A 25444-nucleotide genomic window follows, 5' to 3' on the forward strand; every position below is an offset into this window, starting at 1 on the left:
GAATATAGTGTTGAAAGACCACAGCAATCCCACTGTTTTGGTGAAATATGTAACTGCACGAATCGTGTCTGATTCAAGTAATAGACATGGTCACTTTTGTGATGGTCAAGTAGTAGTAGAAGAAGGGTGATCTTTCATCATACCCCATGCAGAAATTTCCCTTCAACACATGTTCCTTCAGACTGGAAAATTCCTGGCCTCAGCACTCATCACTTGTGCATGCCGCCCCCTCGTGGGGAACTCACTGCAAAGCCAAGTGGCATCACTCTAGTTACCCTAGCAACAAGCCAACAGCTAACACAGCTGTCAATAGCAACATACATGTTTCCAAGTTGCCATGGTAAACTCTGTTATACTTCTGTTCTAGCTATGGTGTACTCAAACTAATTTCCCTGTGAAACAAGCACACACGTTGACTGAAACCACTTCTCCCAAGCAGAGTGGCAGCAAGCCAGAGCCTAACCCAGCAGCACAAGGCTGGAGGGGGAGGGGACACACCCAGGATGGGACACCAGTCCATCACAAGGCACCCCAAGCAGGACTCAAACCGCAGACACACCAGAGACCAGGCCCTGGCCAAACCCACTGCGCCACCCTGTGAAAGAAGCAGTTTTTGAAAATTATTATTTGTAAATGTTCTGAAAAGTACAGAAAGCTAAATGGAGTGAGAAGTGATTTGTCTACTGGTTACACATAAATATATAAATAGCAAAAGCTGGAGGGAAAAACGTAGCTCTACGACGATGTCCAGGTTGGCACAACGATGCAGCAGGTAGCTTTGCTGCCTCACAGCGCCTAAGTGGCGTGAGAGAATGTGTGTTTGATCCCAGCTCAGTCCATGTGAAGTTTGTATGTTCTCTCTGTTTCTGCGAGGATTTCCTCCCACAGTCTAAAGACATGCAATTCAGGTGGATTGGTAACGCTAAATTGCCCATGTGTGAATGGGTGAGTGACTCTGTGCGACTTCCCTTCAATGGACCGTCGTCCCGTCCAGGGTGTACCTCTCTAGTGCTTCTGGGATAGGCTCCGAATAACCACGGCCCTGATCAGGTCAAGTGGTTATTGAAAACTATCTATAGATGGAGGACTATTTCCAACATTGCATAAGTTGTTCGGTATGTGAGTAAAGATGTGTAGACATTCTGAGTGAGTCATAGTGAGGGGGTATTGTTTTGTGATCACAGATCACTTTACTGTGCTTCTTCACCGGTATGGGGTTTGAATTCAGAACTCCAATTAATTAACAGAGTGCTGTGAAAACTCTACAAAAAATGAGACGTTTTACTGCTATGTTATGTTATGTTATGTTTAAAGTTACTGTAAAAGAAATAATATTGATAATTTTTAATTCAACACAGTGCACTTTTTCACAATGCACCATAAGTGGACCTATCTCTAATGTTAAAAATATTGAAGAAAACTAATAGGATCTTTTTTTTTTTTTTTAAATTAGGAAATATACAGCTGTTCAACTTACAAACTCAGCTGGGAAAACTGTTTATAATTTGTTCAGTTTGTAACTCAAAAGTCACTTGTACAATAAGTACAAATGAATAAAAGCTTAAGAATACAGACCTTCATCACGTTATTGGCTTAATACTTGAAGGTAGCAGGTGGCATAGTGGTTATTGCTGCTGCTTTGGCCTCAAAAGACCTTGATGAACAAGGCACTTACCAGGAATTACACTAGTAAAAAATATCCAGCTAATACATACAAATAATATAATAGCAAGCAGCTGAACATTGAAAGTGTCAGCTAATTGAAGACATGCTGATGTTGGATTTACATGGTATTGTTCTCAGGATGAAAATCTTCAGCCTTTATGTTTTTAAAAACACACACACACAGTGTAAACAAAATAAGTGATTAATTCTGTATTGCTGAGTGTAATAGACATTATGTATTTGTTCTAGAAGATAAACAAGTGGAGTCAAACTGTACCATGAGCAGAAAATGTCTGTGTGTTAAAAACAGATTTTAATCAGTTTAACTGTGGAGAAATTCAACAGTTTAAAGTAATAACAAATAACTTGAAAATTTTTGCTAGTATTCCTTCAGTGTGCTTTCATATGTTAAGCCATGCTGAAAATAAAAGCTGAAAGTGGATTTTTTTTTTCAATAGTCTGTTGAAAATAAGCTTACCGGACCCTACACATGAAAGTCAGATTCAAGGGTCAAGGAAGACCACTGATCCAAGCCAGTGTTTTCACAATACAGCTAGAGCTCTATTCCGAAGGCAGGAACACGCTGTTTGCACTACGCAGGCTCCATGCGAGGGCGGTGACCTGTGTGTAGGCTTGCTGGTCGGGGAGGTCTACACGTCAGTGATAAAGCTTACGCCAGACTCCATCGGCAGACCAGAAAGCGCTGCAGTCCCACACCGGACCGAGCTTGTCTGGGAATTGGGACCCAGCCATGAGGCTTTGCTTCTGGAGAGTGGCTCCTGTCCTCCTGGGCCTGCTAGGCTCACTTCTTCCAGTCTCTCAGGCTGTGGAGAGGCACTACTTCATTGCTGCTGTCAAGATCAAGTGGGACTACGGTGGACAGCAACACCCCAGGTAATGGGATCACACCAGACACAAAAAACTCAGCTAAAGACCACCCTCACCATGAAGTACAATAAGAGGAATAAAATTTTACTCAGCCCAAATCAAAAGAGATTCATATATTTTTTTCTTATTTTATAAAAGAATCTGCTGAAGACACTAATTTCCAGATAACTGACTAAAAGTATCTTTAAGAGATAATTAAACTGACTCGTTCGTTACATTTAGTTGATTTACCTCCTTGGTGTTTGGATAGCGTGAATCTAATTTAGTGTTCCGCTTTTACATGTTCACTTTTGGTATGGCATTCTTATGGCATTAATGCTACACATCCATCTACACAACCATTTCTTGGTACAGTTTGTTTTTTTTTTTCAATTTGCACTTTTCACATAATGTTAGGAAAGTCAAACATATGTGATTTTCATTTAATAATGAGAAATACAAGTGTTACATATTTACAGCCCTTTCTACGCATTGACATTGCCATTGTTTTTGTTTAGGTCTGATTCTTCTTATGAAAAAGTGGTATACAGGGAATATACTGCTGGCTTCAAACAACCCAAAAAACATCCATCATGGGCAGGTACATATCAATGAATGTTAATATGAAACCAGAAACACCACGGGCTATCATAAATGTGAAAGGAAGAATGTTGCATGCCCTCAAACTTAGGATCTGAGTGCGTTTGGACGAAAAAACGTCATTACTGCATTCCAGGATTGCTGGGTCCCACTGTGCGTGGAGAGGAAGGGGATGTCATCGTGGTAACTTTCAGGAATATGGCTGACAGGGAGTACAGCATCCATCCACATGGCATCGCCTACGGGAAGCAATCAGAGGGTTTGTACAATGACGTGATTAAAATAAAGAAGATACAGAGAGAATGCTTTCAAGATTTCTTTCCAAGTTTTCAGAAGTTGTTCTTTTTCCCCTTAACTTACAGCAGAAGCAAGACGAAATTTATCCACTTGAGAGTAGGGGAATACTGTTTGACCTAATACTATTGAACGTTGCTGTTTTGGATAAGTACACAGAGGAGGAAAAAACAAATAGCTGTGTTTGACTTCTTTTGAAACTTTTTAACTAGAGTCTGTACTAAAGTCCAACAGGAAGAAGAAAGGTGATGAAAATCATTCATTTACTCAAGTTATGGACTGTTCTTTAAGCACAGCAAAGATGTGAACAGTAGACAAAAAAATCTGGGTATAAAAATGTTTTATTTGAAAACGGGAAATGCTGAGAACTACTTACATTACATGTGATGTACAATAACTTGTATTGAAGATAAAAATGACTTATTTATTATATATTCTTAAGGGACTTGTATGTATGAAAGGTCTTGAAGTATGGTCCTGCTATGTCATATAATTTTGATGACACACCCACAGGATCGCTGTACTTTGACAACACCTCACCCTTTGAGCAGAAGGATGGCAAGGTGCTGCCAGAGCAAGAACATACGTATTACTGGGAGGTGACCCCCGAGGTGGCTCCAAAACAGTCGGACCCCCCCTGCCTTACCTACAGCTACCTCTCTCACAGAGATTTCATCAGAGACTTCAATTCTGGACTAATTGGCACCCTGATGGTGTGCAAAAAGGGTACTCTAGCATAAGCCTTTGTCCCTTCAGGATATCCTGAATTCAAGCACGAAAAACCTTTTGTAAAACATCTTTCAACAGAGCTCTGGAGGTTTAGTGTTTAATAAGACCTGCAGGTCAAGTACTAATTTCTGCAAATGCTTGCTGCAAGGTGTAATCCATGCGGTATATGAATTAGAGCTTTATTCAAGCTGTGTGGTTCCACAGGCAGCCTAAATCCTGCTGGCGAGCAGATCCACTTCTCCAAGGAGTATGTCCTCCTCTTTAGCGTGTTTGATGAGACAAAGAGCTGGTACCTCCCAAAGAGCACGTCGTCTCAGAACCATGTAAAGTACACCATTAACGGCTACAGCAATGGTACAATACCTGGTAAGTCAAAGAACAGAGAAAATATGTTGTCTGTCAAGACATGCACTTGATCAGTGTAATTTGGTTTTAAAGCAAAATGCCACATTTTCTAACATGCTGAGGGCTTCTCTCACGCTCTGGCCCTAGATCTCAGTATGTGCGCCTACACTTCAGTAAGCTGGCACCTGCTGGGTATGAGCTCAGAGCCGGAGATCTTTTCTGTGCACTTCAATGGCCAGGTGTTACAGAATACTGGGCACAGGTTGTCTTCGGTGGGCTTGATCAGCGGGACTGCCACCAGCATCAATGTCACAGCCGTCCATCCGGGCTGCTGGCTGCTGTCTTCACATGCCACCAAACACCTGGAAGGTGAGGGTCTATGTATTCAAAGTTTCCCAAAAAATCTCTCTGTCTTTTGTGGTTTATTTATTTATTTGAATTGCTGTCTCGGGGGGCACGGTGGCGCAGTGGGTTGGACCGGGTCCTGCTCTCCGGTGGGTCTGGGGTTCGAGTGCCGCTTGGGGTGCCTTGCGATGGACTGGCATCCCGTCCTGGGTGTGTCCCCTCCCCCTCCGGCCTTATGCCCTGTGTTGCCGGGTAGGCTCCGGTTCCCCGTGACCCCGTATGGGACAAGCGGTTCAGAAAATGTGTGTGTGTGTGTATGTGTGTGTGAATTGCCATCTCACAATAAAAAAAAAAAAAAAAAACACACATACGGGTATCCCCCATTATATGGACTTTACTGGTTCCTGAAAACTGTTCATATACCAAGAATCTGTAAAACGGGGGAGGTCCTTTCCCATCATTTTAAAAGGGAAAAAAATTATGCGTTCCTGGACTTTACAGACATGTACAAATATTTCCACAACCACCTACAAACATGTTAAAAGAGTCTTAAGAAATAGTAATGAAAACATTAGAATGATAAGATTTTAAAAATGGTCAAGTTGGAAATGAACAAAGACTAAATTTGGGCAGAATTTTTTTTTTTTTTTTTTTTTTTACTAAATTACTATGTAGAAAGTACACGTAAATATAACATACAATACTTTTACAACTGCATTACATTCACATTTATTCATTTAGCAGACATTTTTCTTCAAAGCGATATACATCTCAGAGAACAATACAAAAAAGTGCATTACATCAACAGAAGAAGAGATTTGGATGCAGACGTGATTCTTGTGTACAGTCAATACTACCATATGAACCAATATACACCACATGAGTAGCTCCACATAATTTTTTCCTTTATTAAACAAGGTGTTATTAAAAATTATTAAACATAGCAAACACTTTGTTTGTCGAGCATTTGCAAGATCATGGGAGAAGTAAGTCCGAAAGAGATGAGTTTTGAGACCCCTGTTAAATACAGAGGTACAGTATGTGAACAAAAAATTTTAAAAAGGAAAAGATTTCTCAAAACTGTAACAAAACAACTTGAAAAACAATTCAAAATGAACAAGTGGTTATCGTATTTGTTAGAACGTCTGCACCTGATTGACTTATGACTTTGAGGTCATTGGTGAAAAGTCTGGCTAATAACTTCTACATCGTTGTTAAAAATCTGCACCTCATTGGTTCATGACTTCTGCTACGTTGGGAAAAATTCTGCTTCAAACATCGGAAAAAACAGATAATTATAGATAAGATAAGCAGTCAGTCCATATACCGAACATGGGTACAACTTTTCTAGAGCCTTTATGCTGAAAGTGTGCACGCACCTGAAGTCCATATACTGGGGTATACCTGCATTTAGCAGTATTTGCATGGCTTGTACAAGGAGGTCAGCTGCAACAGTTTCATTGCAGCTGGAATGCATGGCTTCCTGAATATTCAAACGTGTGTGGGAATAACACCTCCAAGACGAAGAATCACAATCCAGGAGAAACGCCAAAGTCAAGAGTGGACCTACTACATTGCTGCTGAAGAAATAATATGGGATTATGCACCAAATATTCCTGACTACATTGACAGGTACAGTTTCCGTTTTACATTTTTGTCATGTTTAACCTTCCCCTCAATCAAAATGAGTTTGTTTGTTTGTTTGTTGTCAAACAGCGAGTACCAATCGAAATACCTGAAGCAGGGTCGTGATCGGATTGGCAAGAAGTACAAAAAGGCAGTCTTTGTGGAATATGTCAATGAAACATTCACAGTAAAAAAAGAAAACAAGCAGAGGAAGATGGAGACGGGTATCCTTGGTCCTGTGATTAGAGCTCAGATCAGGGATGTGGTGAAGGTAGGCCAAAACTGTAATTTTATTTCAGGATAAATCTGGCAATTTATGTGGATGTCAGTATCATATCTGTCTGAATGTTAAGAAAAAAACATTAAAAAAAGAAAAAATCCTATTTGTGGCAGGTTGTCTTCAAAAATAAGGCAAGCCGGCCGTACAGCATTTATCCTCATGGACTGACTATTGATAAAGATGCAGAAGGAACTTATTATCCTGAAGGAGGTGTGAGTCCTCAACTTTGTTGTTGCATTTGGCTTTTTGGCTGATCAGTCATAAGCTGTGATTTCTTGAATGTTTTATTTCTTGCTTTGAAGACTGTCCCATGGCAGTCTCTTACTATACTTATGATATTTTCATTGTGTGTGCTTCGCCTGGCCAGGAAATCAGACCCATGCAGTGCAGCCCGGTCAAACTTACACATATGTGTGGAAGGTGATTGATGAAGATGAGCCGACAGACAGAGACTCTCGATGCTTGACCAGGATGTACCACAGTGCAGTTGACATACCCAGGGATATCGCTTCTGGCCTTGTCGGGCACCTTCTCATCTGCAAGAGCCAATCCCTCAACAAGAGAAACGTTCAGGTACCATTGCTGCCTGACAAATAATGATTACTTTAAATATGTGCAGTTTCACAGGAAATAATAAATAACTCCACTTCCTTTACAGCTGAAGGCAGATAAGGAGCAGCAGGCTATGCTTGCCGTTTTTGATGAGAACAAAAGCTGGTACTTGGACGAAAACATCAAAACATTCTGCAGTGACCCCTCAAATGTCAACAAAAACAGTCCAGATTTCTACGAGTCAAATGTTATGCACTGTGAGTATTGCTTTACAATCTTTGTTTCCAACAGACCCTAATGGTTAAAATAGCCTGACAAAGTTAATTTCCCAGTAGCGTTCACTTGTACATTGTACTAGGGTTTTTTCATACTAAGCTGAGAGAGAAACTTCAATTCTTAGTTCCGTAATGGGACTGGCATTTTTCCATTCAACAGCAATAAATGGTTATGTATATGACAGTGGACAAAACCTGATGTTCTGCAATGGTGAAATCGTAACTTGGCACATGTCCAGCGTTGGGGCGCAAGACAACATCCAAACAGTGACCTTTTATGGACACAGTTTTGAACTGAATGAACGAGTGGAGGATGTCCTAAGTTTGTTTCCAATGACTGGCGAGACCATCACAATGAGCATGGATAACTTAGGTGAGTTAGCACCTTTACGCCAAATTATGAAGCACAGAATATGCGAAATAATGATTCTGGGTATAAAATTCCCAGCGAAAATGATCAAATTAATTCAGAAAAGAACCAATACATTGAAGATTAGATTAACATTATTTTTCTTGTTTCTGATAATGCTTTTCCTGTAGGTCACTGGCTCCTGACATCATTAAACTCTCATGCAAAGAAAGGAATGAGGCTGAACTTTAAAGACGTTGAGTGTTACAGAGACTACTATTATGAATATAGTGAACCATTGATAGAAAATAAGGTTCCTGATGCTGTGTCTGTGTGGGTGCCTGAAGACAGAGATGAACTAAAGAAAAGAAATAAAGACCCTGAGCCGATTACAAAAATGCGTCCACCAGTTGTTGATGAGTCAACTGATTACTGGGCATCCCAACTTGGACTTCGGTCCTTCCGAAATCAGTCAAATGGACCGATAGATGATGTGGAGTTGTTGGATTTCTCCCTACTGGATATTGATCAGAACTTGCCAGCTAGCAACAAGACAGAAAATCTAAGCCTGTCCTTCTCCACACTGGGAAACAATGTCACTGATCCAGAATCTAGCTCCAGCCAGACAAAAACACAGCTAACACTGACAGAGGGAGTTGCTTTGGAGGAACCTAATGTGACTGTAGGTTCTTTCAATGAAAGCAGAATTGAGAGCAACACAAGGAGACTGAATGAAAGTGAAGACCATTTGTGGACTCAATTTGCAAACACATTAGATAAAGACTCTGAAGTCAAAAGAAATGGCACAGAGGAAGATAATAGTGAAACAACCATATTTATTCTGCTGAAGAACACCACCACCGAAGGCAGTGACTTGGAAGAAAGAACAAAAACAATTGTGCCATTAGCTGAACCAAATCTCATCATAGAGGAGCCCAAGACAACAAATCCATCGGAGACATTCAAAGGCTCATACATACTGAATACATCAACTAACAGTTCAGAAGACATAGTGACGATCAATAACCATGCGTTCACTTACATTGTGGGTGAAACCCATGGAACTCCATCCAACACCACTGTCAGGGTTGAGGATTTTCTGTTTCTCGATGGTGCTGACTCTGTGGCAATTACCTACAATCATGACAAAAAAATGTTGGATGCACATCATGTGGAGAGACAAGATTCTGAAAATATGCACAGCTTTCCTTTTGCTACCTCTGCCCCTACTACAGTTAAAAGTGTTTTACTTGACAATACTACATCTGATACTGTTGATGTCTACATCCTTGATTCTAATCTTGAATCTGAAAATAACAGCCTATCCAGTCATTTTTCAGAACATAGTAATAATTTTCCTTCTGCTACTTCTGTCCCTATTGAATTTAAAGGTGTATTAATTGACAACACAACATCTGATAGTGAAGGTTATGATATCCTTGATTCTGATGCTGAATTTGAAAATAACAGTCTAGTCAATCAAGATTCAGAAAATCTTCATAACTTTGATTCTAATGCATCTATTGTAGTTGAAGCTAAAGAAGCCTTATTGGACAATACAACATCTGATACTGAAAATAAATATAACTTTGATTCTGATGTTGAAATGAAAAATAGCAGCCTTATAAACCAAACAACTGAGTCTCCAGTAACAAATAAGACTGAAAAAGGCAATAACAGTTTCTTACTTGAACCAACCTCAGGACCACATTTGTCCCATGACAGTCTAAGCAGACCTAACAAAAATGAAACAGGAGAACTGGCAACAACTGAAACACAGCTAGATGCTCTGAATTCAAATAACTGCACAAATTCTTCATCTGCTCAAGAGGAACAAGCCCAAAATGTAACCAGAACTCCAGAGTTTGTATCCCAAAGTTCATCAGAGGAAGAAAAATCAGACAGCAAGGAGCAGAACTCCATGGTATCCTTGGATGGCAGCCGCACTGGGTCTTCTGGTTTAATGAATCTCTCATCTTCAGACAATTATACTGATACACACTGGAATAAGCAGCAAGCTGTGGAAGCCCATAGAAGCAACATTTCTGTCGCTGTACCCAAAACTGATGTAACTGAAGATGAGGATGTAGAGAACAGCTCAAAGGAGAACATGACATCCAGTTCTGAGAACGGAGGAGATGTAATGATATACTTACAGGATAACAGCAAGGAGGCCATTTTCACCAGCTCCTTGGATAGACCAAGGAAGCACTGGTCTTATGATGGAAAGCATAAAATAGTGCAGCTAGAGATGACTGAAAACATGACTCGGTACATTAAAGAGGATTCAAACTCCACTGTGAACAAGAAGAAAACAGAACAGAAACCTAAAAGCAAGATGAAGTACAAAAGAAGGAGACCTATGAAAATGTATGCTGTAAAAACAAGAAAAAAGAAGGTATATAAACCTCAGCCGAGAAGCGAACTCTCTCCAAGAGGCTTCATGCCTCCTGCATTAAATCCCAGGGGGGCAAGACCCATCTTCAGCGAAGAAGATCTGACTGAGAAACCTGTTGTTATTGGTGTGCCAAGACAGGACTTCAATGACTATGACATATACATACCAACACTGAATGATGATTTGGATCATATTGACATTCCTGATGAACACAAAGGAAATGAATATGAATACGTAAATTACAAGGACCCATATGGCAAGCAGACTGATGAAAAGGCAAGGTATTTTTCTCAAGTAACAGGGGAAAATGTAAGAACATACTTCATTGCAGCGGTGGAGATGGAATGGGATTACGAAGGATACGGGCAGAGGTATGTATTTCTTGAGAATTATTTTGTTAATAAACCAGTAAACAGTTTTTGCGCAATTTGCCATTCTCTTAGCCTTTAACATTTCATGAATACTAAAATTTACTAATAATATTCGCACACACACACACACACACACACACACACACACATATTCAGAACCGCTTGTCCCATACGGGGTCGCGGGGAACCGGAGCCTACTCGGCAACATATGGCGTAAGGCCGGAGGGGGAGGGGACACACCCAGGACAGGACACCAGTCCATCATAAGGCACCCCAAGCACAACTTGAACCCCAGACCCACCGGAGAGCAGGACTGTGGTCCAACCCACTGCGCCACCGCACCAATTTAATAACACAAAATACCCCACCACAAGAAACACATGTATTAATTCATGTTTGACATTTTGCTGAGGTTTTACATGCATGCCTTTTGATCCTATTAATAGGAGACAGGAGAGATCAGACTCAAAGGACGGACCAACAAAGTTCACCAAAGTTATTTTCCGAAGATACCTTGACACCACCTTTACTATACCTGAGATTAGAGGGGAAACAGATGAGCACCTGGGAATCCTTGGTCCAATCATAAAAGCTGAAGTGGATGAAACTATAATGGTAGGCTGGCTGCTGTGACACTGGTTTCTTCAGTGAATGACAACTCCTGGTTACCCCAGTATTGTCATGGGTATGAGGTTGTGGGCATGGCAAGTATGAAACAGAAGATAACTGTCTGTTGCAAAATGCATTCCATTTGCTCTGTATTCTCAACTGAATTTAAAGTAGAGTAAATTAAAAAAAATGTATTCCTTTTTTAAGGTTGTTTTCAAAAATCTGGCTGGTCGGCCATACTCCTTACATGCACATGGTGTCTCCTACTCAAAGCAAATGGAAGGACTGAAGTATGATGATAATTCTCCTCATTGGTATAAACTAGACAACGAAGTCCTACCCAATGAAAGCTATACTTACATCTGGAAGGTGGAGCCCAAAGCTGGGCCAAAACGTCACGATTCGGACTGTAGAATGTGGCCCTATTACTCTGGTGTGAATCCTGTGAGTACGACTGCTCTCAGTGTATACTGTATCTGCTGTCGGCGTCGTCTTGTCTTTCCGACACCAAACAGTGACCCTGTGACTGTGTGGTGGTTTGCAGGAAAAGGACATCCACTCAGGGTTGGTCGGGCCACTGCTGATCTGCCGGGAGGGAACGCTGAACAAAGAACTGGTGGACATGAGGGAGTTTATCTTACTCTTTATGTCCTTTGATGAAACTAAAAGCTGGTATTATGAAAAAAACCTACAAAGATTAGAGATGAAAAACAAACGGGCGGTTGTGGATCCTCAGCTTAAAGACAAACTGAAATTCCATGGTATGAAACTGTCAGCAGTATGTATTTCACAGGTTTTCCTAGCACAACATCGAACTACCTTTTTTGAATATGATGAGAAACGGCAACGCGTTTCTGTACTGAAATCAACACGTTTAAATTTTAGCACAAAAAAAGAAAATTATTTAACCTCACAAAATCATCCATCCTCTAGAGAATTTGACTTTTCTTGTGTGTTATTTTTCAGCCATAAATGGAATAATCTACAGCTTAAAAGGACTCAGAATGTACACAAACCAGTTGGTCAGGTGGCACGTATTCAACATGGGCTCTTCAAAAGATGTGCAGAGCATTCATTTCCACGGACAGACGTTTGTGGAGAAACGAGAAAATGAGTATCGGCAGGGAGTTCATCTGTTGCTTCCTGGTTCGTCAAATTTGCCTAATCATGACTTCATATTTCATTTATTTATTGTATCTAATACCTTAGAAAACAATAACAGTCAGTGTTGATCCATTAATGCAGCAGCGATTACTGATAGCTAAAATGATTACATTTATTCTTTCAAACAAGGGTCATAACCATTTACAATTTTAATTTAGCAAGAAAGTGATTTCATAAATTGTTTTTGCATTTATTATACACTGAGAGAAATTAACACATTTTACAGAATGGCGAATGGTTTTGTCTCTTTCTTCAAATTCCCATATCTTGATTGATATTGAGAGCGCAAGTACCCAGTCTGATTGGCAGCCTTGTCTCTGTGCTCTGCTTTGCTCAGGGAGCTTCTCCACTCTGGAGATGTGGCCCTCCAAGCCTGGACTCTGGCTGCTGGAGTCTGAGGTGGGAGAATTCCAGCAGAAAGGAATGCAAACACTCTTCTTGATTATAGATATTGGTAAGGCAAACTCACATTCAGATGTTTCCAAGCTTTCACAGTTTTTAAGATTTACTTAGTATGTTCCAAAGAGAAAGAATAGACTAACCTGAAGGATTGTTTCTCATACATAGATTGTGCACAGCCACTGGGCCTAATCTCGCACAGTGTGAAAGACAGCCAGATCACAGCCTCTCATTATACAGGTAAGCTCTCCTGCATTGTTGAGAATGAAACATGGGTTTGAAGCCGGTCAGTCGGTGAAATCTTGGAGTCAGTGAATGAAGACTGCGTCTATGCCCATTCGCTGTTATTTTATTTGTTTTTGTAAGTATCAGCCAAACAAATCCAAAAACATACTTGTAGCTGGATAAGTAAAACAGGATTTTCTTCTTTAAAAAAAGGCTTAAAACCAGGGAAGCATCTTTATTTAACGATATTTAATCCGTTTCTTTGCACTGAAGGAGAATGGAAACCCCACTTGGCAAGGCTACATAATATAGGTAAATACAATGCTTGGAGCACTGACAGAAGTTCTGGAGACTGGATCCAGGTAAGATGCAGGCAGACTTTCTTGCCATGAAAACTGGGAGAACTATGTCTAATTTTTTTTTTTTTCAGGTGGACTTCCAGAGGCCAGTTGTGATCAGTAAGGTTGCTACACAAGGAGCAAAGCAGTTTATATCTTCCCACTATGTTCTAAACTACACAGTCTCCTACAGGACAGATGGAAAGAACTGGATCACTTACAAGGTAGGTGGAGAATTTCAGAATGCAGTGAAAAAGCTTGCAGAAAAAAAGCCTACGCATTTTACTAACTTTGAGAATTGTAATCTTAAAGCAGACAAAAAAAGCACCTGTCAACACTTTTTTACATATGCAAAAATCAGTCTGTTTCATACTGTATGTCAGAATCTATCTCAGTGAATAATGGACAGATTTTTTTGCATTTTAAAGACCTTTTCAGGAAACAAAAATTCGTATGAGGTTAAAGAAAACACCTTCTTTCCCCCTCTGATTGGACGCTATGTCCGACTCTACCCTCTCCATTCCTACAACCGCCCAACAATACGCATGGAGTTTTATGGTTGTGAACTGGATGGTAGGTTGTCACAGTTTTTGTAAAAAATATCAGTAAAAATGCATGCAGGTTTGTTTTTAAAGGTGTTAGATTTAAAGCAAAGGCTGGGACTGTATACACAGACAAATTTTTTCTAGGAAGTTTAGATTTTTAATATTTCCTTTCTCATGACTGATAAATAGCCAATGCAGATGCACAAATTTATTAGATGTTTTGTTTGTACCATTTTGTTACGGGGAGTCTAAACTGTCCTGAGTCTCCACATGACTGCGTAATTATGCATTATCTATGGTAGGATGTTCTGTACCACTGGGAATGGAGCAGAGGACCATCAAGGACAGCCAGATCACAGCCAGCTCATCTGCCTCCAACTGGCTTCATGGTCTTTGGCATCCCTGGCTTGCTCGCCTCAATAACCAGGGTGCAGTCAATGCTTGGCAAGCAAAGGTAATCGTGCATGTGAATTCCTAACCCAGTTACATACGGAGCAACACAGCAATGAATTCCCAAGTTCTCTTTTAATAATTTTCCTCTTCTTCCTTACAGTATAATGACATGCAACAGTGGTTGCAAGTGGAATTAAAAGATGTAAAGAAAATCACCGGGATCGTAACTCAGGGGGCAAAGTCTATGGGCAAAGAAATGTATGTCATGTCATACATTATACAATATAGCGATGATGGTAAAATTTGGAAAACATACAATGAAGACAACGAGTATGGTCATCCAAAGGTACGTTGGTTTTTTGCTTTTTTAAAACTCTTTACGTTCAAATGGTTTCCCACAATCCCATGGAAAAGTGTTTTCTAGCAACTCAAGCCATTTTGTGTTTTTTCTTCCTTTTTCAGGTTTTTGTGGGAAATACGGATAACAATGACCACGCAAAAAACTACATATATCCACCAATATTTTCAAAATTCATAAGGATTGTGCCTCAAAGGTGGGAAAGGGCCATCACAATGAGAATAGAACTGCTTGGATGTGATTTTGAATGACAGTACTGGACACCTGAATTTTCATGATTCATAACAGTGGTCATAACTTACCACAGTTTGCACACTACCTGCTTTATCGCATCATATTTGTATTTTGCTGAAGACAACAGCTGTAAATATGTACATGGAAAACATATGAATTACTTGAGAATAAATAATAACTTTGTTGTGAAATGACTCATTCTGCCATGTGTCATTACTGGCTCATGGGAAGGAAACTGTTTTGACTTGTTTTACTGCAGTTCTTGTTCTGCTGAAAGGGCACATCCCGCGTGGATACATACCACCATAATTACCTGACTCTTTTAACAGAACAGATGGTACAGCAATTAAAATATAAATGCAATAGTATAAAATCCACCATTTCTTTCCCCTTGCTTTGGCTTTTTACATATTTTTAGCTGACCTACAATACAAAATAAAACAGCCAACTCAAAAAGATTTCTTCTACATTTGACTTTCAGAAAACTGTGTTATTTTAGGTTTTATGCTGCTCAACAAAATAAAGTTCAACAGAGTTTGTGGCTGAAGGAGTGTTTTGTTTTTGCCTTCTCTAGGATTCAGTTTTCAAGAAATGTACAAAATTCATTCATCACTTGTCCGGAAAGCATTACGTCACATTTTCAGTCGCTGATTCACTTCAAATACAGGGGTTTTGGACTGTGGGAAGAAACCAGAGCACCCGGAAGAAAGCCACGCAAACTCCCCCCACACGAGCCACGCTCCTCACAACATAGGAAGAAGACCTTCTTAAAGTACCACAGTACATTTAACGGAGCTTGATGACGAAATCTGACCAATGACAAGTTTTCGCTTGCTGTCAACTCGGTTCTGACTCTGACCAATCAAATGAGAGCCACAGGCTGCATAAACCAATTGTGGGGGAGATGGGGTGGGTCATACCGAGCGGCAGACACCCTTGTAGCGACTTTGAACCGGCGCGAGTGTGAGCTTGTCCTCCATAGAAAAGGGAGGAAAGACGCCTAGTTTAGCCTAGCCAGCGGTTAAACAGGATATTGACGTTAAGGTCATTTTAAAGATATGATATTGTGGGGGATCACATTTTTATAAAGGTTTACAGCGTAAGGAGGCGTGCTACCGCGCGTGTAGAGGTCCACTTGACGTTTTTTTGTGGTATTATTTTCATCAATATTAATTATCTCGCTGCAGAAATGGCTCTAGTGGGACTGAGAGCTTCGTACCACCGGATCCTGGACAAAATCGAGCACAGTTTGCCGGCTAAACTAAGACCTTTTTATAACCATCCGGCAGGTAATACAAATGCATTTTTGTTGCGTTGTAGGATGGAAATCAAATGAGGCCTAGATTTAAACGTTCATCATTCATTGTTGTATGCTCGAAGTATTGTCTGTAAAATTAACGTTTGGAAATGGAATCGGGAATTCGGTCGCACGGAATAGACGAGTGAAATCAAAACTGATCAAAATGCATCTTAGTTTTTATTTCTCTTTTGTACGGGGAAAAGAAATTACTTCACACAAATTAACTGAAGAATGAGGAAGTTGGCCAACTCAGAGCACGTCAGTCAGTAGTTTTGGGGAGTGGTAATACTTGTTATCTGTTCGGGGTTTTAAAACTCCGGTATCCTCATTTGTACGACTTTGTTTTGTCGAGTAAAAACTTAACGTAATTGTGGTTGGTCTGTTCTTTAACTCCTCTATTACCTTTTCAGTTGGGACAGCGTTTATCGGTCAGTGTTTACGTAACTTTGAGGCGTGTAAACGGTGAACGCTGCTCACTGGTTGGCTGAAGGTTGCCTACGTCATCCCACGAGCTTCAGAAAGCGTTGCTATTCGTTTCGCTCCGACAGGAAACCCCGACTCCTCCTGAAATCCATGTGATGCTTAAATTTGCATACTGGATGAAACGTCATGAAAATAGTGACAGCCTTATGTTCACGCTGATCTACATGCTAGAATTCTTTGACTTTTTACAATTCTAGAATCACTGGAGTGGTATGGTTCTAAATAATTCTTATTTATTCATTCATTGCAAGTGTTCTTTCTGCTGCTGTTCTTCTGAGGGTTGCTACACAAAAATTCATTGTATTGCATAAAATAAAGTATCTCTTGTCTTCTGTTGATGCAACTAATTTTTTAAATTAAAATAACTAATTTTTGTTACTGGTCCTTAATTCTGCTCTTCTTTCCACTTGTTATTCCAAATTCAGATGTGTTTTGTCTGAGACTTGGTTGCCTGAATAGAATGATCAAAAACAACACTAAAAGGTGTTAACCAGATTAATTTTGCCACGTTTAGTGAAACACGTTGGACAATGTGCATGCTGCATGCAGAGAGCTGTGCATTCCAACCAGTGCAAATTTTTGTTCTTAATGTGCTTGCGATGTCTTAATTGTGGGGTGGTCATCTACTCACTTGGAGTAGCATGGCAGGTTCCTGCAGGTCATGCCCATGATGGATCAAAATGAGGCACTTTTTGCCTTCTCTGTGAAAGTTAGGAATTTTCGGATTAATAATTGAATTAATAACCTACCGCTCTAAAAATGCTAATAGGATGACATCAGTGTTTACATATGCATTTGATGTACAATTATGCTGAAAATTAGTATATATTTATATTTACTGATTTTCAAGAATGTAATTTAAGCAGAAGGGGGTGCGGTGGTGCAGTGGGTTGGACCGGGTCCTGCTCCCCGGTGGGTCTGGGGTTCGAGTCCCGCTTGGGGTGCCTTGCAACGAACTGGCGTCCCGTCCTGGGTGTGTCCCCTCTCCCTCCGGCCTTACGCCCTGTGTTGCCGGGTAGGCTCTGGTTCCCCGTGACCCCGTATGGGACAAGCAGTTCAAAAAGTGTGTGTGTGTGTGTGTGTGTGTGTGTAATTTAAGCATTTAAAAGCATAAAATATACTTCACAGTTAAAATTGGTTATTAAACCCATTATCTAGACTATTTAAGATAATCACGAGAGATCCTTAAGGCTTGTGATTACCAATAGAGATAATTAAATGTTAATGACTCAGTGAAAAGTTAACATCATCTGAGTGAGTTAATTACTACATTAAACATAATTTCAGTAATCATGGCCCTCAGTAATACTGGCTCCAAAGCTTGACAAGTGTCTAACAATGTTCTTTGTTTTTCTTTCTTTCTTTACAGGTCCAAAAACAGTTTTCTTCTGGGCCCCAATGTTCAAATGGGTAAGGTCTGCCAAAACTGTGATGAGTCATGGCCATTCAATATTAGACATAGTCAATATATTAAGAGTGATTACAATGGATACACTTAGATTGAAACTCTCATACCCCCACTACAGGGCTTGGTCTTAGCTGGCCTGGCTGACTTGACGCGACCTGCTGAGAAGCTTAGCACTTCCCAGTCTGCGGTGCTCACTGCTACAGGTATGGGAGTATGGGAAGAAAAAAGAGCAGAAAATTGAATGCTTTTATTTCAGTAGCATATAAATCCTTGCATCTATGGAACAAAGCTAGGGTCTGGAGTTTCCTCTCAAGCAGCTGTTTAAATATCTTGTTTAGAGGAATTTCTTTAGGGATGCTGGGACTTTAACCAATAACCTGCAAGTTGTATTCTTCACCATAACCCTACCTTCTGCCTTTGCAAGGTTGCACACCACTTCCTGTGTCTTTCAGGTCTGATTTGGTCTAGGTACTCCCTGGTGATCATCCCAAAGAACTGGAACCTTTTTGCTGTAAATTTCTTTGTGGGTGCTGCAGGCAGTTCCCAGCTCTACAGGATCTGGAGGTGAGTGTGAGTCCGGCTGTAGAGCAGCCATCTGGCAGAAAATGACTGTTTTATTTATTGACACTGAAAGAGTGCTCTGAGAAATTTCAGCTCACTCTAAAGAAATGCTAAGCATTATGGTTAAAATGAGGTAGGGTTCACAGATAGCAGACAAGGCAAGAATTACATTCCTCTTTTGTATAGGATTTGGTGTGGATTCACAAGCATAATCAAAGTTAGTATAAAGCATTTTCCTGTTTTATGGTATTCATTGTCATAGAAAATTTTAACTGAAGAAAATTATCATTTAAACATCCATAAACTGATAAGTTGTCTCTAGTGTGTGTGTAGTAGTTCTATTGTTTCATTCTCAAAAGATTGGTACTTCAGTGCATGTGACCCAGTTTAGGCAGTCTATGATGCCTGCCTCGATTTGATCTGTAGCATACACTTGTTCTTCTCACTGCAAATGTATCCACACATCAAAGTTGTCTATCTTATAATAGACCAAATGTTATTTGTTAGGTTTTTCAAATCACTTATCTGTTGATTGCTGTTGTCTACTATAGAATAAGTGTCAGTCCAGCACATGGACGTGTTGTGATTGCTGTGTACTTGAAAACCACACTTAAAACATTTGCGTTTATTCATTAAGCAAATGCTTGTAGCTGAGACCTTTATCCAAGGAGACATGCAATGTTAGATACAGCACAGTAAACCCCCTGCAATGACCCATTTTTTTTATATACCACGGTAATGTAACACATGTTACAACTCATCAGTTTACTTGAAGCACATGTCTTTTGGAGTGTGGGAAGAAACTCAAGTATACAGAGGAAACCCATGTGAACACAAGACTAAACTTCACACAGGTAGAGATGGGATTGAACCTATGTCCCCTTGCACGGTCCGGGCACCAGCACTATTTGCTGCATCACAATGTTGCCCTGGTCTTCCTATACAAACATCTGAAATTAGTGCTTATGTTCATACAGTCCTGAAGCCCAAAGAAGTGACTACCAGTCCACTGTGCATGAACAGTAAAACCATTTTTCTCTTTGAAGGTATAATCAGGAGCTGAAGAAGAAAGAGAGAGAGAAGGTGGCACAGTCCTGAGCTGCTAGTCCTATAGGTTAAAAAGGAACCCACTTACCACTAGGTGTCATATCCACACATCCAACACCCATCCAGGAGAAAGATTTTTTTTTTTTTTTCTTCAGATTTATGTTTTAGAGATCATGTTACTTTGTCAGGGTCGAAGAGATTTCTGCAGTTCATATCATACTGAATTTATAATTCAGTAATGCACACTGAAGTCACCAACGCACAAGTTCTGGGGATATACATGTTTATTTTTCGTAAAACATACTGCTAAATTTATGGTCACTGTCCAGTTGAAACATTTGCCAAGTTGTCATAGGGTGACATGTTGTTTTCTTGATTTAGTTTAGTTAAATTCTGGTTTTGGCTTGAATACTGTACTATGTGACGTCTCCCAATAAATTATAGAAAAATTCAGTATAACAATTACTCTTTAAATATCATTTAGTTCATTTGTACATGAAACTAAACCGTTCACAAATTAGTTAACAAATCCAAACTTAAACAGCCTTTGGCAACTCTTGCTAGGGACGAATGTTTTTTTTTTTTTAAAGTGTTTTTTTTTCCATTTTTTTCCCATTGCATTTTCTGCACTTGTCTTTTCTACAATTTCTGCAGCGGTCCAAACGTAATTTGTGTGTAGCTGCCGAGTAAATATATATGGCCGTAACACTCGTGAGTGGGGGAGCCCCTTAATTCAGCTTTCTTCCACAGTGTTTACAGCTCCTGTCTGGGTTTATCTAGCATCAACGATCACGGACAAGATGACAAAATGTTGCAAATATACATGACACGGTCGACAATCTACTGAATAGGTGTTTGTGGAGACAACTTTTTTTTCTTCTCAGTCATTTTAAATTCTGCAAATTTATTTTTATTGCAGCTTATATTTGAAGTAACTAATTTCAAAGGCACCAGTTTCTAAGCGTGAATGCTAGAATGCATTTAGACAGCTTCAGATTTAAGAAAAAAAAAAATTGTGTGGGTTAATATTGGGGTTTATACAAATATAAAACCAATAGTTTTAAGTGACATATTTCATTAGACCTTTAAAATGTTTGGGAGTAATCGGATGTTTTTAAGTCATATTCTATATTGTAACAATGTGGAGTGGGGGGGTTATTCCTGTGGTAAGAAATACAACCACCAGGTGGCAGGATAGTCCCATCAAATAGGGTCAGAATGAACATTGACCACCCTTAGAAAGTTAAGGCATCAGTGGATTTTTATATTAGTGTGAACAGTAATTTTACTGAGGTAGATGAGCTTAATTTCCAGATAATTTATCTAATGGTTTTTGCAGAGCCTATTGATGAAAACACGAAACCTTGTTATCCACTACATATGTAATGAAGTATGTAAATTTGGGATGTTGTCAAAGAAAAAAAAAATCTCAAAGGGGGAGAAAAAAAAATTGTGAAAGGTTTGACCAGAATGCAGGAGTATTTTGTTCCTCATCCACTGAATGCCTTTAAGAATGATCTGGTATCTCACACCTTGTTCAGAACTTGTATAACCACTTTCCATGAAGAACTGAAGGTGTTCTGGAGGCAGTGGGTAGCCCTGATCTTCATTAAGTTTCAGACATTCATTCATCCATCCATAATTTTTTGTCCACGATTTTGTTTACTAAACAAATCCATACTGCAACATGACTGTTGTTTATGTGGAGCAATATATGAACTCTTCCCAACAGCAGACAGACAATAAACTGAGTGGGGAAAAAAAAAGACTCCACTTCACGTGCTAAGGTGCTCCTTGAGTCTGAGAAGAAGTGGAATCTACCTGTTGGTTGGTGTGTTGATATGCTTTGGCAGTTTAAATAGAGCAGAAGACAACAGACAGAGTTATCAGATACAATTGGTAAAAATAGTATTGCACGTCATTCAGTTTTTGCACTGTGTATTTTGTGATCAGAAGGTAACGTCCCAGTGGGGGTCTTTAGGTTATGCTCTTAATGGAATTACTTCAGCTGTATTTAAAAAAAAAAACATGAAAGCTTTCATAATTACTCATGACAAGGCACCTGTATGACTGTCACATTCTGAATGTAATGCTAAGAAACCCCTAAGACGGACAGGAACAGCGCGCTAACTAAGGTGTTTACCGATGCGTCCGTCCCATTCTTGGGTAATTGTGAACACTCGTGCTGGGCAGGCACATCTTGGGCCCCACGGTAACACACAGCCTCCCTTTCTCTGACACACGCAACTCTCGTTGATTAATGGGGTGCAGAGAGGACATCCAGAAATAGCCCGTCTAGTGCTGTAAGTGGCAGAATTTAGCACAACTCTGCATTTATTACACCTGGTGGTGTGTGTCGGTCACGTTGCAGTGCAGCATTCTTCCCTCCCTCCTCCGGGTCCTTTCCCCCCTCCCACCGTTCCTCACAGCCTGCAGGTGTGCTCTTTCGGTCAGATTCCCCTGCAGGTTTTCTACGGTATTGTGGGAGGGGAAAAGGTTGAATTGCCAGCACCCAGTGAACAGAGAAAGGTGATGTTTTTCGGGTTGAGCAGTTCGCTGCCTTTAAACATATTTATGTTGCACTGCAGACAGAAAAAACATTTGAAATACATGTGTACTGAAGTTCATGTCATTATGTTGGTGTTTTGTTGAAGATGTGCACTGGTTTCACTCATAAAAGGTGGTAATCTGTGCTGAAAGAATGTCGAGTTGAAGTGCAGTCCAGATATTTTTTGCTTTGCAAGAAAGAGCATTTTGAAAGACAGCTCAACCGTAAAAAACGGATAACTACATATTCCAGCGCAGACCAAGATTTGTCTTAAACATTTTATTTGGGATTTGGGATTTAGGGTTTGGGGGCACTGTGGTAGTGCTCTACCTCACAGTTCCTGGGCTCTTGGTTTGCACCTGGGTTCAAATCTAACTCAGTATTTGTGGAATTTACATGTTCTTCCTGTTTTTATGTGGAAGTGCACTGGTTTCCTCCGTGGTCCAAAGACGAGTTTTGGATAAACCTGTGACTGATTGCCCACTTCATATTGATATTTAGGAATCCAGATATACATGTTGAGAGCATTTGGAAACCGGTGGGGATCTATTATCACAAATGGCACTAGAAGAAGAGAAGACTTACTGGGACAAGGAGAAATTAACCAGCTATTAGGACACTGTTTGCCTTTGAGCTCTGAGATAAAAGTATGATCCATCTTCAGTGTTGCCCTGTTAATACCCCTTGCAATCACCACAGCCATCAGTGTGTGAACCTCTGTTAACCCTCAGCACCTGCTGGTATGACCTGTTCTGTGATGCCTATCTGGAGAGTACTCCACACAGAGGTGTTGTCCTTGCAAAACTGCAAAGTGAAGGAGGTCACCACTGAAGGAAAAGGTAAAAACGATGCTATTAACACTGAAGTATTGTGACTGCAGTTAAAGCACGTTTGTTTATTTGCAACCCTACCACCCCAAAGGGGGATGATAGTATTTAAAGGCTCATGAGCACCATGAGTACATGCAGTGTGTACTGCTGATAGGTTAGCATGTTCCAAACATGCAATAAACATAATAAAACCATAGCATAATAAGCAGTTCTTTAACAAGGGGGCAGTGAAGCACTACAATGCAATATTTGATAGAAACAGAGCCAGAATGGTCGACATGGCATCTAATCTAAATGCAATTCAATGTCTAAAACCGCTTCTCCCTAGTGGGGTAGTGGCAAGCCAGAGCCTACGCAGCAATATGAGGAGGGGGGACACCCTGGATGGGTCGCCAGTCTGCCGCAAGGCAACCCAAGCAGGACTCAAACCCCAGACCCGCCACACAGTGGGAACAGGTCAAGCCCATCGTGCCCGCCCCACGTAATCTAATGGACAATGCTAAAATTAAGAGTATTAAGATAGAATTGTGTAGGAAGACTGCTGACTACAGATACAAGACCCAGTAAAGAAAATAAGAAGCAAACAAAAATGGCTATTTCTCAATTTCTTTTTTGCACAATTTTCTGTGTTTTTATACTGGATGATTTACAATTCTGCAGTACTGCAAAATATCCCCATATGCAGTATAATGTAACGGCTTATACAGGCATATAAATTAGACATGACATTATGGGATAATTAGTGGTTAGAGCTGCTGCTTTTGGACCCAAAGGTTGCAGGTTTGAATCCACCTCCAGTTGTAGCACCCTTAAGCAAGGTACTTACCCTGAATTGCTGCAGTTGAACTACTCAGCTGTATAAACAGGTAAAAAAATAAGTAGTTTAACACTGTAAGTTGCTTTGGAGAAAAGCGTCAGGTTAGGGTCGCTGTGCCTTTAATTGCAAATTAGAATACGGTGGAAACTGTCCTCTATTATGTTCCAAATGGTCTAAAGTAATTTCATTTGTCTGAGCACTCAGTGCTTAGTAAATGTTATTTAATTATTAAGATATCAGAATGGAAATGATGGTTAATGGAATTAAGGTAAATACGATATTATGGGCGGAAAAGGGATCTGTGAGCATCTGCAAGATAACAGTCAATTTATCACGATCTAATTTCATGTCCTTGTAATAGGAGGTGATGTACTGTGTCTGGTAAAGTGGATGGAGCCAGAGACGGAGGCACCCTGTTCTGTGTGTGTGTGTGTGTGACTGAATGCACCGGTGTCAGTGTTGCACAGAGCACCAGGAGGATCCTTTTGCAGGACGCCGTATTTGACCATATTTTCAGCTTCATCAGCCTTCCGCTGGTCTGACCGTGCAACCAGGCTGAGGGTCACAGGGTCTTTCTGTAGCGAGCCAAGAGAGGACACACATGGATGGGACGTGAGACCAAGGACACAGCTACCGCTGGGACAGACATGGTGTGCGGAGTGGAGAGAAAATCTGGGTCTGCCGATAAGAAGAGGGGACAGGCTATGTATGAAGGGTCTCTTAGAACTGCGATAAAGGTTCATAGGAAGAGCAAGTCCAGACATAAGTGTGAAACAAACACCTTAACATGTTTCAAGCACACAAAACATTCGAAACCAAATCATCCAAGGCAACAAAATAATTGCAATTTAGACATTGGAAAGAGGCTCCGTGATCGGTGTGCCTGATAGATAGGCTGTCCTCCCTAGTTCAGTCCGCAGACAAGGACCGAACTTCACAAAAATAGCCTAGAAAGACAGAAAGGAGTACTTGTACAGTATGTCAATGACTTGGGAAATTCCTAACCTTGGTCTTTTCTGGAAACCCTGCTTTTGAGGCAGAGTTTTACCAGGAGAGGGCACTTCGGTCTGCCGTACGAGAGCTGTCGGCTTGGACGTCACCCATAGCAACAGCAGACAACAAATGGCTTTGCTTTCCTTCTCACAGCGGTGACAGCCTCCATCCCGGTGTACTTCGCGAGCACTGACCTGCGCCCTGTCCCTTCTGTCTCATGCGCCGTGTGCGTCCAAGGCTTCCACGCCAACTGTGTTTCCGTGCGCATAGCCAAACAGGTCTCTATTTAAAGACAGTGAAACGGTATCATGCCGATGCTCAACAATCCCTCCAAGTGGAGTGAAAATTAGAAGTCCTGATGCGCGATTGCATGAGAGCGCGGCACTGTTTTTCCCACGTATTCTGGACATAGAACTGGAAACTGGTATATGTCACTGGATTCCTAGAGGATTCGCTGAAATTCGGTACATAATATAGTAAATAATAAGAATTTAAA

At 40.5% G+C, this 25444-nt stretch overlaps 2 protein-coding genes across 2 annotated transcripts; both read left to right on the forward strand.

Annotated features, from left to right (window-relative positions):
• Nucleotides 1–2336: 2336 nt before the first annotated feature.
• Nucleotides 2337–15155, forward strand: f5 (coagulation factor V). Its single transcript, XM_018729130.2, has 25 exons — nucleotides 2337–2559; nucleotides 3051–3133; nucleotides 3269–3391; nucleotides 3940–4152; nucleotides 4360–4521; nucleotides 4648–4869; nucleotides 6312–6477; nucleotides 6562–6742; nucleotides 6865–6961; nucleotides 7119–7324; nucleotides 7410–7560; nucleotides 7739–7951; nucleotides 8119–10696; nucleotides 11143–11311; nucleotides 11513–11749; nucleotides 11850–12066; nucleotides 12272–12451; nucleotides 12807–12923; nucleotides 13037–13108; nucleotides 13367–13455; nucleotides 13524–13655; nucleotides 13860–14004; nucleotides 14279–14430; nucleotides 14530–14715; nucleotides 14832–15155. The coding sequence occupies exons 1-25, from the start codon at nucleotides 2417–2419 to the stop codon at nucleotides 14976–14978; spliced, it is 6381 nt and encodes a 2126-aa protein (XP_018584646.2). The 5' UTR covers nucleotides 2337–2416; the 3' UTR covers nucleotides 14979–15155.
• Nucleotides 15156–15869: 714 nt separating this feature from the next.
• Nucleotides 15870–21787, forward strand: LOC108920415 (mitochondrial pyruvate carrier 2-like). The gene is made up of 5 exons (XM_018729155.2): nucleotides 15870–16250; nucleotides 18114–18154; nucleotides 18271–18355; nucleotides 18605–18716; nucleotides 19760–21787. The coding sequence occupies exons 1-5, from the start codon at nucleotides 16151–16153 to the stop codon at nucleotides 19809–19811; spliced, it is 390 nt and encodes a 129-aa protein (XP_018584671.2). The 5' UTR covers nucleotides 15870–16150; the 3' UTR covers nucleotides 19812–21787.
• Nucleotides 21788–25444: the final 3657 nt, after the last annotated feature.

Source organism: Scleropages formosus, chromosome 14, assembly GCF_900964775.1.
Source record: "Scleropages formosus chromosome 14, fSclFor1.1, whole genome shotgun sequence".
Classification (NCBI taxonomy): Eukaryota; Metazoa; Chordata; class Actinopteri; order Osteoglossiformes; family Osteoglossidae; genus Scleropages; species Scleropages formosus.